Source organism: Gordionus sp. m RMFG-2023, chromosome 2 (assembly GCF_954871325.1).
Source record: "Gordionus sp. m RMFG-2023 chromosome 2, tfGorSpeb1-WG-v2, whole genome shotgun sequence".
Classification (NCBI taxonomy): domain Eukaryota; kingdom Metazoa; phylum Nematomorpha; class Gordioida; order Chordodea; family Parachordodidae; genus Gordionus; species Gordionus sp. m RMFG-2023.
Genome location: NC_088776.1, coordinates 27,806,405 through 27,820,851, shown reverse-complemented (window position 1 = coordinate 27,820,851; position 14,447 = coordinate 27,806,405). Strand labels below are relative to the sequence as shown.

The 14,447-nt window shown below is 27.3% G+C and overlaps 1 protein-coding gene across 1 annotated transcript in view; it reads left to right on the top strand.

Annotated features, from left to right (window-relative positions):
- LOC135924988 (proprotein convertase subtilisin/kexin type 6-like) overlaps positions 1–14,447 on the top strand; it is a 74,522-nt gene that overhangs the window by 53,504 nt on the left and 6,571 nt on the right. The window contains exons 7-8 of the mRNA XM_065460118.1: positions 6,457–6,545; positions 6,749–6,921. Of these exons, the coding sequence (XP_065316190.1) occupies positions 6,457–6,545; positions 6,749–6,921 (262 nt within the window). The remainder of the gene's footprint in view (positions 1–6,456; positions 6,546–6,748; positions 6,922–14,447) is intronic.

Genomic DNA, 14,447 nt, shown 5'->3' with positions numbered 1-14,447 from the left:
AGCTCCTGAAACTGATTATGATATGAGGAGTGAATCAGCAGATGAGGAAAATATGGATGTAAATGTATATAAATATGATATTGATGATATACAAAATACTTTTTTATCAACTATTATATCCTATCCGATTTATAGTGTACAGTGTGCAGCTCACACACTTCAGCTGGCACTTCAAGATGCTATAAAATTATCACCTATTGTGGAAACCATTGCAAAAGCTAGGAGCCTAAATTTAAAATTAAGACATCCCACTTACCAAAAGTTATTAAAAAATATGAAACTCCCTATGCTTGTGTTAGATTGCCACAGATGGCATTCAACCCATGATATGTTAGAAAGGCTGATTTTACTAAAACCCAATATCGAAGATTTTTTTCAGAGCAATCTGATTATTTATTGACTGAAGATTGGAAAGAGATAATAACGATTGTTGAAATTTTAAAACAGCTAAAAATCGCAACCAAACAATTCCAATCTGAACAGTTAACACTGACAGATTTTTATGCAGCATGGTTAAGATGCTGCATCGAACTGGAAAAAAATCCAAACCATTTTGCTCAATTACTATATTCTTGTCTTAAGAACAGAGAAGAAAGGTTTATAAAGAACGAAATTCTCTTAGCTGCCATATACCTGGACCCAAGATTCAAGGTTAATTAAAAGCTTAGTAAATTAATTATTTTAGATTTATATTAAAATTGTTCTTTTATGGAATATTTAAATATAAACAATATAAATCCTTAAATATTACAGGTATTACTTAGTGATGATGATAAGATTTGTGCGAAAAGGCATCTTGTCAATTTATGGAGACGAATTAAAAGCTTAACAACGCCGATTTTATCTGATGATATTAGTTCCGATGAAGTTATTGAACAAGAAGATGATCTAGAGAAATTGATACAACTTAAAGAAAGGCAGGAGAAAATACTTAAAAGAGGGCCAACGATTGCTGAGAAAAGTATTAGAACAATAATTACTGGATTTAGCGATTATAAAAGATTAGATAAGAAGGAAAATATTTTGCATTTTTGGGAGTCTGCTAAGCTGGAACACCCTGAATTATATATTTTATCTAAAATCTTATTTGCTGTTCCTGCAACCCAAGTTAATTTATCATATTTTCACATATAAATACATTTAACATAGGTTAGCGTTGAAAGATCTTTTTCACATTTGAAATTCATTCTTTCACCACATAGATCGAGGATGAGTGAACAACTCTTGGAAGATATTATGCTAATACGTCTAAATAAAATTTTTAAAATTGATACATGACTATATGCTTTGTATTTTTAACTATTTGCCTATAAATAAAATAAAAAATTTATTTTTTATATCAAATTTATATCTAGTTTTTTATTATGATTTAAATATATAATTTTTTTTATCAACTCAAAAATTCTTGAACCCGAACCAAACCCGGGTTCAAAAATATTTCCCTGAACCGAACCCACCTTTTTTTTTATACCCCGAACCGAACCCGGCCAAAAATTTTGTCGGGTTCGCATCCCTGACTAAACCTATTTGAAATCGGCCCAATGACTAAATACTGCATTACTGCCGTTATCCATGGAAAATTCTTTATTTTTGGTCTATACATGTACATTAACGTTTAAGCATTTTCCTAAAAGATATTTTGAAAATATGATTTGACCGAATGCTAAGCTCAAAACCGACCTCTTACGAAATATTCAATTGACCAAATTTGCTAGTAATATCAATTGAAAAAATGTTCAGTTTTGTTTTATATATCTATAAAACGTGTAAAACATTATTCCAAATAATATTTTAAAAATATCGTGATTTGACCGATAACCGATTTGAAATGAAATAATGCATTGCTGGCGTTATCCACGGAAAATTCTTTATTTTTGGTTTATGCGTGTACAAATACGTGGTAAGCAAAAAAATTTTGATTTTACCGAATGTCGAGCACAAAACCCACCACTTACTAAATATTCGATCAAGTAATATTAATTGAAAAATGTTCATTTATTTTTATTTATCTATAAATACTTGTAAACCAATCAGATATTTTTAAAACAAAAATATGATTAATAATTTTAAATTTTTACAGCTAATATTTAAACTTTTTTATTTTTTTACGTACACATTCACTTTTCTTTTTAGGAAAATGCCAAGATATTTTTAATTTTAATAAAATTGATAAATGCCAGGCAGCCAGGAATTTTCGACTGAGGTGAGGGGAGGGATAACTTTATTAATATTGAAATCATTTTATTCTAAGCATTATAAATTTATTAGAACCAAGAATGTTTAGTAAGTGTTCGGTTTTGAGCTCGGCATTCGGTCAAATTATAATATTTTCAAAATATTTTTTTAGGATAATGCTTACCACGTATTTGTACAAGCAAGCATAAACCAAAAATAAAGAATTTTCAAGGATAAAGCCAGCAATGCAATATTTCGGTTTCAAATCGGTTATCGGTCTAATCATAAAAATATATTTTGGAATAATGTTTTACACATATTTATAGATAAATAAAACAAAAATGAACATTTTATAATTGATATTACTAGCAAATTTGTTCAATCGAATATTTAGTAAAAGGTCATTTTTGAGCTCGGCATGGTCAAATCATAAAATTTTCAAAATATTTTTCGAACAATGTTTTACACGTAATTTATAGATATATAAAAGAAAACTGAACATTTTTTTCAATTTACTAGCAAATTTGGTCAATCGAATATTTAGTAAGTGGTTGGTTTTGAGCTCAGCATTCGGTCAAATCATATGATTTTCAAAATATTTTTTAGGAGAATGCTTAACATATTTACCATATAGAAAAAAGAATTTTTCATGGATAACGCCAGCAATGCAATATTTATTCATTGGGCCGGTTTCAAATCGGTTATTAGCAGGGCCGTAGCTACGGAGGGTGGCGGGGTAAATAGGCTCTCCCAAAAAATTTTCTGACTACCAGTAAAAATCTTTGGCCCCCATAAATTTTTCCTGCCACTCAAATTTAAAAAAAATTTTTGTAATATATTATTTTTATATTTTTAAAATAAATTTTAAATATTTATTCAAAAAATATGTCTAGTTTGTAAATTTCTTTTTATACTGTTTTTTTATCCAATAATAAATCATCATTAATTCTTATTTCATCATTTTCATGTATGCTTGTGTATGACATTATATAGGCCCTTAATCACGTTTAAATTGTACTTATTTCAATGATAATTATTTTATTTATTATGGTGCAATCATAATATTATGATTATAATATAACCAGTTATTTAAAACAGCGGTGAATATTTTAGAATTATAAAAAAAAATACTGAGAAAACAACAATTTTGGTAAGCCAACAAATTAACCGTAATCTTTACTATTTTAAATCAAAATTTATTTGATGCTATTTCTTAGCATACAGTAGCTACCTTTTCGTGGGATTGGTTCAACAAAAATTAGGGATGCTACAATTGATGAAAACATAATTTATTCTTCTAGACTATTTATAGTAATGTTTTCATGCACCATTCAAAAAGATCCTGAATTAAATAAAATTATGAAATTTATACCCAAAAATGCCCAATATACATCACCCCAGATTCAAAATGAAGTGATATCTATTATGGCAGATATGGTGCTTGAATATATATCAGATAAATATAACGAGAGATGCCTTTTATAAGTCTTAAGGCTGATGAGACAAAAGATGTACAAGGTTGTGAAATCTGAACATAATTATTCGTTACATTTTTTCTGGAAAATAAAATTTAATAGGAATTATTAATTTTACAGTGTCTTTCTGCTGAAAGCATTACTAATTGCATTTTATAGCAAATTAATGAATTAAATATTAATTCAGCGAATATAATAAGCCAGGCATATGATGGGGTAAACGTTATGTCTGGCCGAAATGAAAGAATGAAAACCCTACTTTAAAAAAAATTAATAAAAAGGTTTCTTTTATACATTATTACAACCACATGTTGCATCTTGTGGTTCATGGTATAATAATATTGTTATCATTTCTAATTTTTTATTTATTTATACAATACGTTGTATAATTCTTTAGGCGTTTTAACATATCCTGTAAATATGCAGGCCATTCTTTTAAGAGACTCCAGAGGTTAACTGATCATTTGAAAGCATCTCACATTTATGAGTATTTTAAGGCTATTGGTGAAGTATTATTTTACTTTTCCAATAGAACTCTTAATTCGGAGGTTTCCTCTCAGATTCAGTCGAAGCCTCTGGTCTTTATAAACCAAAAATGAAGAGCAATATGTGCCTAACAAGTTTTCTATTATTTTATATTCTAAACTCTCTCATTATTTAAAGTAAAAGAAACCTATCTTTTAAAAAAAAATTAGGTTTTTCACATGTATTTACACCCAAAGATAAAAAAAGCACTAACTAATAATAATTCTGGTTTCCTAAAATGATATTTCCATATTTATGCATTTAACGCCCTCTTATGGATATATATTTGTTAAATTTTAAAAATAGAATTATAAATTGATATTTAATCTCAATGTTTTATTTAATATTATGTATATTTAAAAAAATTTTCCTGAAAATTATTTTTAATAAAAGATTATATAATTAAATTTTGATTAATTATGATTAATTGCTTTTTAGAAATGCATTTTAGCAATGCAGTATCAATTTTTATTTTATATCCCAATATATTTCCGGTACGTCAGATAATATTTTTTGTTTTTTCCGGTATTTCGTTATTTTTTAACTTTAAATCATTTTGTGAAGGCTTTTTTTTAAATTTAATAATCTCATTTTACTAGAAATGTATTCCATCATATTTGGAATACCTACTCTATGAATTTCAGATAATTATATAATGAACATTTGAACTTGGCTTGCATTATTAGCGATATTTTTTGAATCCAAGTTGCTTCCATGAACATTATTTTATTATTAAACGAATAAAAAAATGCAAAATTTTTTTTTAAATATTAAACTGGACATAAGATGACCAACGTTTAATATGTTAATCAAGAAAAGTAAAAATGGTTAATTTTAATTTTTGCTCTTAAAACCCTATAATTATTAAAAAATATAAGAACTAAAATTTATTTTTAGCCTATCTATATTATGCAACCATCATACATATTTTTATTGAAATCAAAATGTGCGGGTTGTGAGATGTATTATTTATCATATAATGACATTTAATATTATGGACCATTCTATATCAAATCGATCACGATTAGGCCAAATCCTTTTATAATTGTTAAAATTTTCTGGAATTATTTTGTTAGGTTAAAAAAATGACAAAGCAATTTAATTTACACTTGGTTCCCGAGATACAAAGTCTTAAAGATGTAAAAAATTGGGACATTCGAATCTTTAAAATTTTTAAAATGCTATATTTTAAACATATTTGTAGTAAAAAATAAATACATATATTGTAGTTTAAATTAATCTCTAAAGGTCGAAAATTGAGGCCAATTTGAGTGTATATTTTCCTAGTTTTTAAGAAAAAAAATTTCCCTTTTATTTCTTCACCTTTTATAAATATATATACGATGTTAACCCCTTGTCGGCGCTATCGGTTCTTCCGAAATATGCATTTTTAAAATTTATTAGCATAAAATAGATGATGCTATATGAAACTACGGATTATTATTAAACTCTGTTGCTAACTTACCAATAACAGGATATTTTCATTCTCTTTATTAAAATATATGTAATTTCTATTAAATATACCAATTAAACTCAGGGACTTGGGCAAACCGCTAGACATCTTAATAATGTATCAAATTTCCAATAATAAATATCTTTCGTATAATTTTTTATTAATCATTTTTACTAATGATATATTAATTAGATAGCTCATCAAATTCATTCCATAATTTAAAATATATTTGAAACAATAGTTTGAGATATAAAATGGTTAAATAAATTTTTAATTTATCTCATCTTTATGTATAATATATTTTCGTTCGGTAGCAGTTAAAGGATTGACCACATCTAAAATTTGTGATTTATACATCCACAATTTGTCAATCGAGTAGAGATATGTATAAAGAATTTGAAAGTCCTTGAGAATACAAAAAACAAATTAACAGCTCATCCACAATTAAGATATATATACTATATCCATATATTTTTTCATATATTAAATTCGCATTATTATTCGAATGAAATCTTATATTTAATATTCGCGATTTGCCTGAACGATATTTTCCTTCATTTAAATTCATTAAAAAATTTATGCCTTGAATATAAGCAATTTAAAAAATTTACAGGTGTTAACCTTTGAATGTATCTCGGGAACCAGCTAGCTAAAATAAACCGCTTTCTCATTTTTTTGCCTATCTAAATGATTCCAAAATTTTTTAACAATCTTATAAGTCGCCGGCTGAAAATATACCTTTTTTGATCGATTTAGCATGGAATGGCTCTTATAATAATTTTTGTCATACCTTTTAAACATTATAATATCGATATTATTTTAAAAAAGGCATGGGACAAGGTGTGCTGGAGAAGTTGCTGCTGTCGCAAACAATTCAATATGTATAGTAGGAGTCGCTTTTAGATCGAAAATTGGAGGTTAATTTATAAAAAAAATAACAAATTGAATGCTTAATAAATGTTTATATTGCTAAATAATTGACTACTCTTTTTGTGGATTTTATATGTCGAACATCAAATATAAAATAGAATTTTAAACAAATAAAGAATTGATTCATTTATTATCATATTTAAAATTAATTCAAAAAAAGATTAAATTTCACTTATTGTAATAAAATCAGGGGTTCGTATGCTAGATGGGGATGTTACCGACGAGGTTGAAGCTCGAGCCTTGAGCCTTAATCCCGATTACATAGATATCTATAGTGCATCATGGGGACCTGACGATGATGGGAAAACTTTAGATGGGCCCGCCCGCATGGCCCAACAAGCTTTCGAAAATGGTGTAACTAAGGTATTATTTCAAATCCATTTTTAAATATAATCCTTTAAAATGTAAGCCCATGTTGCAAAGTTTCGATAATTTATTATCTGATTCTCTGCCAACAATTGTCTATAAATTACATTTTTTAGGCTCTATATTTGTATCATTCCATAAACAAAGGTTTTACATAATTTAATTTTTAATCTGAAGGCTGTGTAATTTTTAAATATTAGAATTAAATATAATTATTTTTACGTAAAATACGATGAAAAACCTTGATGGCTATCTATAAATTATATAAAAATTTGCTGAAACTTAATGTATTTTGAACGTTTATTTTTCATGCTTGTAATTAAAAAAAAAATTTTTATTTTTTTTATGCTAAAATAATGATAATCATTTATTTCCATATGCCTATCTATTTCAAGCATAAATCAGTTCTGTATTCATTATATTTGTTTGAAGGCTCTTGACAGTAAGTTTGCAAAGAAATAGGGATTTGATTTGATGATTCATTATGTTAATCACAAAATGGGAAACGCGTCCTATCCTTCCATATGGCTCGCCTTTGAGCCATATCAACATAAATTTTCTTATCCAACATGTCCTTGCTGATTTGAGAAATCAAAGTTAATCGTGGCCTGTCTCTATTTCATTGGCCCATTACTTCGATGGAGTTAAACTTATTTAATAGAAGTGATAATTTTCAACTCTTGGTATAAATAATTCAAGATAACACATTAATTTCTGGTTACGCTTAAATCAAAGATTTTAAGAAAGTATTAGACATGGATATGACAGAATAAATTTTTTTAATTGATTGGAAACAGTGATGAAGCATCCATAAAATCAATATTACTACATTTCAGATTTACTTTATCCCAATAGTTATTTCTCCCAATATGTCCCTAGGCTATTACTTTTTTAAAATTTTAGTAAAAAAAAATTCTCAATTAATGGTGATTTACAATCAACACAAATCGCCATATTCCCAAGCAATTACCTTAGTTTCATCGGGTCGAGCCTTTTTTGCTCACCTCCCATTCTTATGTGTTTTTTTATAGTTTTATATATTATGCTATTTTTAATATATTTTTAAAAATATTATTTGTAGTTAAACATTAATACTATTTTTATTACCTTAAAAATATACAATGTATGATTTTTTTATTATCCTAAAAAAAATTAACATTGAGGAACCAAATATAAAATTGCTTATTTTTTTAATAAATAAAGAGGAATACAAATGTGTTGTGTAATTTTACCTTTAAATAATAAGATGATAATAATTAATTAAATGCAGAAACCTTCATGGGTCTTAATTTGTTGACCAAGCCTGGCCCAGGTCTATGGCATAATAAATTTGGCCCAGCCTGGCTTGCATTTAACCCTTTACCACATGATGTTTGCAATAAGTTAGAAAAAATTCTCAGGTATCCCCTTTGACATATTAATCGATAATTGATCAAAAAATTTTTTATTTATCTATTTTTTTTTGACCATAATAATGTATGTTACATATAAGTCACAAATTGTATTTAACAAACAAATTATTGCATTTTATATATTGGTATGAAATAGAATAAAGCATTTTTTATTTGCATGGAAACATAGTGCGCATTTCGAGCATTTTACATGTGTAGCTCCTTTACATAGTGGATTTTTGCACTTTTAACGATTATTCATCCACTCTGGGAAATGTTCAATTTGATCCGTGCGAATATCTGTGGACGGTACGAAAGACGTAGGCCCCCTTCTTTTTTTATCTAAATAAATAGAATAATTACTTCTATTAGATTTTTGACCATAGAAGAAGGACATCCGCGTTTCAATTTTATTGTAGCTTCAACTTGACACATTATTGTGGCTACTTCTTCCGATAGAGAAAAAACAGAATTGTCATCTGATTTGTCTTTTTCACCTTGAATACGCCGATATAAAAACCAGTAATTTGCAACTGCTATATCAATAAGGTGTTGGAAGACTTTTATATACCACTTTTTGTATCTGGTTGTATTATGGTATCTTTCATTATTGCTGCCTAACAAATCAACCTCTTATGTTTGTTTGTTGTTTGACAAGCATGGGACAAGCTTTATTTAGTCTTTTCTTGGTTTTGCGGTCAGATCGTTCAATATGACTCTGGGGTAATTTCCCGTACAATGTTGACAAAAAGGTTACCGTTTTATTATCTTTCCATACTAAGGAAGTTATATCTATCCTTTCAATATTTGCCATGTATTCAAAGGATGGCCCTCTGATCTCTTTTTTCATTTCGATCTCTGTAGGAGCTTACAATTTGGGATCCTATTCCTCCTTACAGTACCAAGACTGTATAACCTATAAAAATACTTGAAAAATTAAATATATAATAGATTTATTATTTTTTTGCCAAATATATCAAAAGGTTTATTGAGGTATTATCAAAATTAGCTTAAAACTTTGATTTATAAGTATTGTTTGGGCTTAGACACACAATAATATTGCTGGACGCTCCTAAATCTGGTTCTGTTGTTGGTCTTTTTTCAGAATCATTTTCTTGCCCAGAATATAATTCTAGGATTCTTCTTTAGGAATTGTACGAAACCTACCTTGAAAGTGTTTCACAATTGAGACTACTTTTATAAGCCTATTATGGCCTGGTTGACCTTTTGCTATAGAATTATTATTGTCATTAAAATGGAGAATGGATCGAATGCTTTCAAATTTAGTGATAGTCATAGTCTTTTTTATAAGATTATTGTCAATTACATCTTTCCAATAGTCTCATATGGATGGTAATTAGACAATCGACATGAGAATATTAATCCCAATGAATTTCCTTAACTCCATTATAGAATATTTTATAGGTTTGTTAATATTTTTTATTCCTACATATTTGGTTGATTCGAGAACTACTAAATCTAGGAAATTATCATTCAAATATATGATGAACATTGATAGGGAGTATGTAAAGCCAGTATCTCGCTGGATAAAGTCGACTTTCCATTGAATTTTGATAATTTTTAAGGATATTTAAAAAAATTTCCTTCGATATTATATCTCCGTCTATTTATGTTGTATTTCGACAATCGAGTCCAACCATCGGGGAGGGGGAGAGAACGACGGAGTTCGTGGGGCCGGGATTGTCAGAGAAGGGGACTGGGGGACCGGACTTAGCGGGCATGTTGTGGTTTTACCAAAGTCCCGGCAAGGGTCGCTCAGAATGAAGTAAATTACCACATATAAACGAACCGACAATTAGTATTATAAAATTTTATTTCGTTAAGAATAGACGCCAATAATAGTACAATTTCAATAAGTCCATTAAAAATAATCGAAATAATATCGTGACATAGAAGTAAAAACAAGTAGATAATAAATTATTTCATAAAACAATCACAATTCATTTTTCGAGGTCTTTATATAGCCCCCTTTTACGATCAAACAATAATAAATAAATATCAATTTCATGTCCTCGTCCATCTCGAAAACTAACAAGCTCGGTATAAGTGAATATCATATAAACAAAGAAAAATATGTTGTAGGGTATAAGAAAAACATATCATTTATAAACGAATATTGTACAAACAAAGAAAAATATAAATGGTAAATAAGAAAACCCCATCACTTATAAACGAATACCGTACAAACAAAGGATAAGATAAATTATAAACTAATTAAAAACACAACAATTTATATTATTAAAATTATCTGAAAATGTTGAATTCTCATTATCATGGCCATCTTTTAAAAAGCTGTCATCAGAAGAATAATCAGTTGATGAAATCATAGTCTTATTAGTAATATACATATATATTCGATTAAAAAAATTTTAATTAAACTTTTTTTAAATATAAAAATGGAAAAGAATATAGGAATATTTTAGTTATCTGGTTCATATTTTTATTAAAAATTACGAAAAATGTCAATTTTGAAATATAGGGAACAGCTGACATTAAATACTCGCACTTTAAATAAATATAAGAATTTCTATTTAAAAAAATGATTTTTATACAAAAGGAATGTTACTTATAAGACACTATTGCGCCAAAATAATTTACACGGTCAAATTGGTCAGAAAATTCACTATGTAACTGATTAGTAGTCATATGTAATAAAGGGTCACAAACCTATAAAAATTTCTATAATGGAGTTAAGGAAATTCATTGGGATTAATATTCTCATATGGATTATCCAATTATCGTCGATAAGAGACTATTGGAAAGATGTAATTGGCAATGATCTTATAAAAAAGACTGACTATCACTAAATTTGAAAGCATTCGATCCATTCTTCATTTTAATGACAATAATAATTCTATAGCAAAAGGTCAACCAGGCCATAATAGGCTTATAAAAGTAGTCTCAATTGTGTAACACTTTCAAGATTGATTTCGTACAATCGATGAGCAAACTTGCTCAACTAAGGCTCGTATACATTTAAAACACTATATGCCAATGAAGCCTCACAAATGGGGCTTTAAATTCTTCATTCTATACGGTGTATCAAGATTTGCTTATGATTTTGAACTATATTCTATTCTGTGCAGGAAAATGATTCTGAAAAAAGACCAACAACAGAACCAGATTTAGGAGCGTCCAGCATTATTGTTGTGCGTCTAAGCCCAAACAATACCTATAATAAGTTATATTTTGACAATTACTACACCTCTATAAACCTTTTGATATATTTGGCAAAAGAGGCATAATAAATCTATTATATATTTAATTTTTCAATTATATTTATAGGTATATACAGTCTTGGTATAGGTTCCCAAATTGTATGCTCCTACAGAGATCTAAATAAAAAAAGAGATCAGAGAGTCATCCTTTGAATACATGGCAAATATTGAAAGGATAGATTCTAAAGTATGGAAAGATAATAAAACGGTAACCTTTTTGTCAACATTGTACGGGAAATTACCCCAGAGTCATATTGAACGATATGACCGCAAAACCAAGAAAAGATTAAATAAAGATTGTCCCATGCTTGTCAAACAACATTACAAACATATGGAAGTGGTTGATTTGTTAAGCAGCAATAATGGAAGATACCATAATACAACCAGATCCAAAAAGTGGTATATAAGAGTCTTCCAACACCTTATTGATATAGCAGTTGTAAATTACTGGTTATTATATCGGCGTATTCAAGGTGAAAAAGCCAAATCAGATGACAATTCTGTTTTTTCTCTATCGAAATTTCGCCATGAAGTAGCCACAACGCTACAATAGAAATGAAAAGCGAATGTTATTCTTTTTAGAGATATTTAAATTTTTTCCTTTCATATATTTCTTTGTCTACTTATAATAGTAAAATTATCTGAAAATGTTGTATTATCATGCTTATTATCTTGGCCATCTTCTAAAAAGCTCTTATCAGAAAATAAATCAGATGATGAAATTATATTACAGTCTTATTAGTAACATACATATATATTCGATTAAATTTTTAATTAAACTTTTTAAAATATAAAAACGGAAAAGAATATAGGAATATGTTATCTGGTTCATATTTTTTTGAAAAATAATATCAGAGTTTAATATTAAAAAAGGTGGAATTAAAAATTACGAAAAGAAACAGATGACATTAGATACTCGCACTTTAAATAAATATAAGAATTTCTATTTAAAAAAATGATTTTTATAAGACACAATTTAAATTTTCGCGCCAAACGCTGTCCTATGGGTAATAAAATTCACTTGTGACTGATTAGTAGTCATATGTAATAAAGGGATTATCAAAATAATCATAAATTTTGCCAACCCTAATTCTTATTAAAAGTATAGAATTACTAAATAAAATATATCATACTCCATTAGTATTATTTCAGCATAATTATATATAAAATGATTTCATGGGCTTGGGAAAATTTTTTGAAACTTATTGCGAGCTTAGGAATTTTTTTTAATATTAAACCAAATAATATTTCAATCAGGTTTAGGTTGAAAAATATCATACATCATAAAAAATTTTAACCTTAGTATAATATTTCTTTGTAAGTAAAAAGTTAATATTTTAGTGGATCCATTCAGGAAATTATAAGTCATGAGCTAATTTGATATTTTTGTCAAAATTCGATGATATGTGCAACTGTTTGAATACATTTAACTGGTGGGTAATTCCATGACATATCGACCAGTAATTCGGACGACCTTTTTAAAAATGGATGAAACTTAATAAAGGTTAAATATATTGTATATTTTATACAAATTCAAATTTTTATGCCCTAGCTCAAATATGTCAGTTATGGGCCTTCAAAGTTTGATGAGAGTTCTCCTCTTTTAACAAATCTCAAAATACTCAATGGTCTAAAGTAACAAATTATATATCATTTTGTCTGATGCTTCTTCCAAAGTAAGCATTAGCAATTGGCGGAATTTTGGAGTTAAAAATGCTGTGATTTTATGAAGAATATCTAATTGGAATTTAGATATTTAGGCTCTTGATTTTAATTTTATAATTTCATCATTTTTTTGATATGCATCATAATATTAGACACTGATAAATTTACCAATGTTTTATAGTTAATTTTTTTTTATAATAACCATCATTTTTATTTATTTTTCTAGTTTATATATTATAAATTAATAATTTATATAATTTTTTTTTAACTAATATAGATTATTTTTATAAAAAAATAAGAAAATTATAACGAATATTTATATATATATCATTCATATATTAAAACATATGATGAAGAATTAGAAAGGAAGAAAAATTACTAAAGGTAAGAACAAAAAAATATTTATTAAATTATTAAAAATGTACAACAAAAAAGTGAACATTAATTTTCAGAATGAAAGTAAATAATAGATCATATTAAAATAAATTTTTATTGTTATCGTTTTAACATGGACTGTTTTATATAAAATAATTTAAAATACAATAGGTTTTTGATTAACTTAGAAATCAACTGAGAAGTTTTAGATCAACTTAATCAAATATCAGATATTTATAGATAAAAAATGAAATATTTTATCAAATCTCATGAATACTAATATTTGATAAATTAGGTCTTATATATCCCTCCAGCTCTTTGGTTGCCTGATCAAGGAATCATTATGTTTATCAGAGATTTCAATCCCTTTTTATCAATAATTCAGCTTGTCCTCCATATTTTTTCTCCCTTATTATTTAATATAACGGAATCATAGTCGAGTCCGGCTTTCTATATATCATCCCCCCAAGGATGGAACAAGAATGAGGTTTTATAATCAGGGTGTAATATTTACATAAATTTTGTAGAAAAGGTATTTCATAGAATAGTGTTAATAAGATGAGAAGAAGAGTTTATCTAATTCCTTCATCAAGTTTCTACCTTGATTGGTAATGAATGTGATTTTGTAAAATACATCAGAAGCATATCCGAGTTTAGTAAAATTAGAAACAAGTTTCCTCTGAATGTTTTAGAGTGGTGTAAAAAGCACGTTTTATTAATTTTCATTAATTATGTAGTGAAGAGTCTTTTTTATATATGTGTACTATTTAAAGTCATCTGTGTTTAAATCAGTTGTTGCACTACAAAAAGATTTATTAAAATATTTTGTATTTCTGGGAATATATTTTTGTGC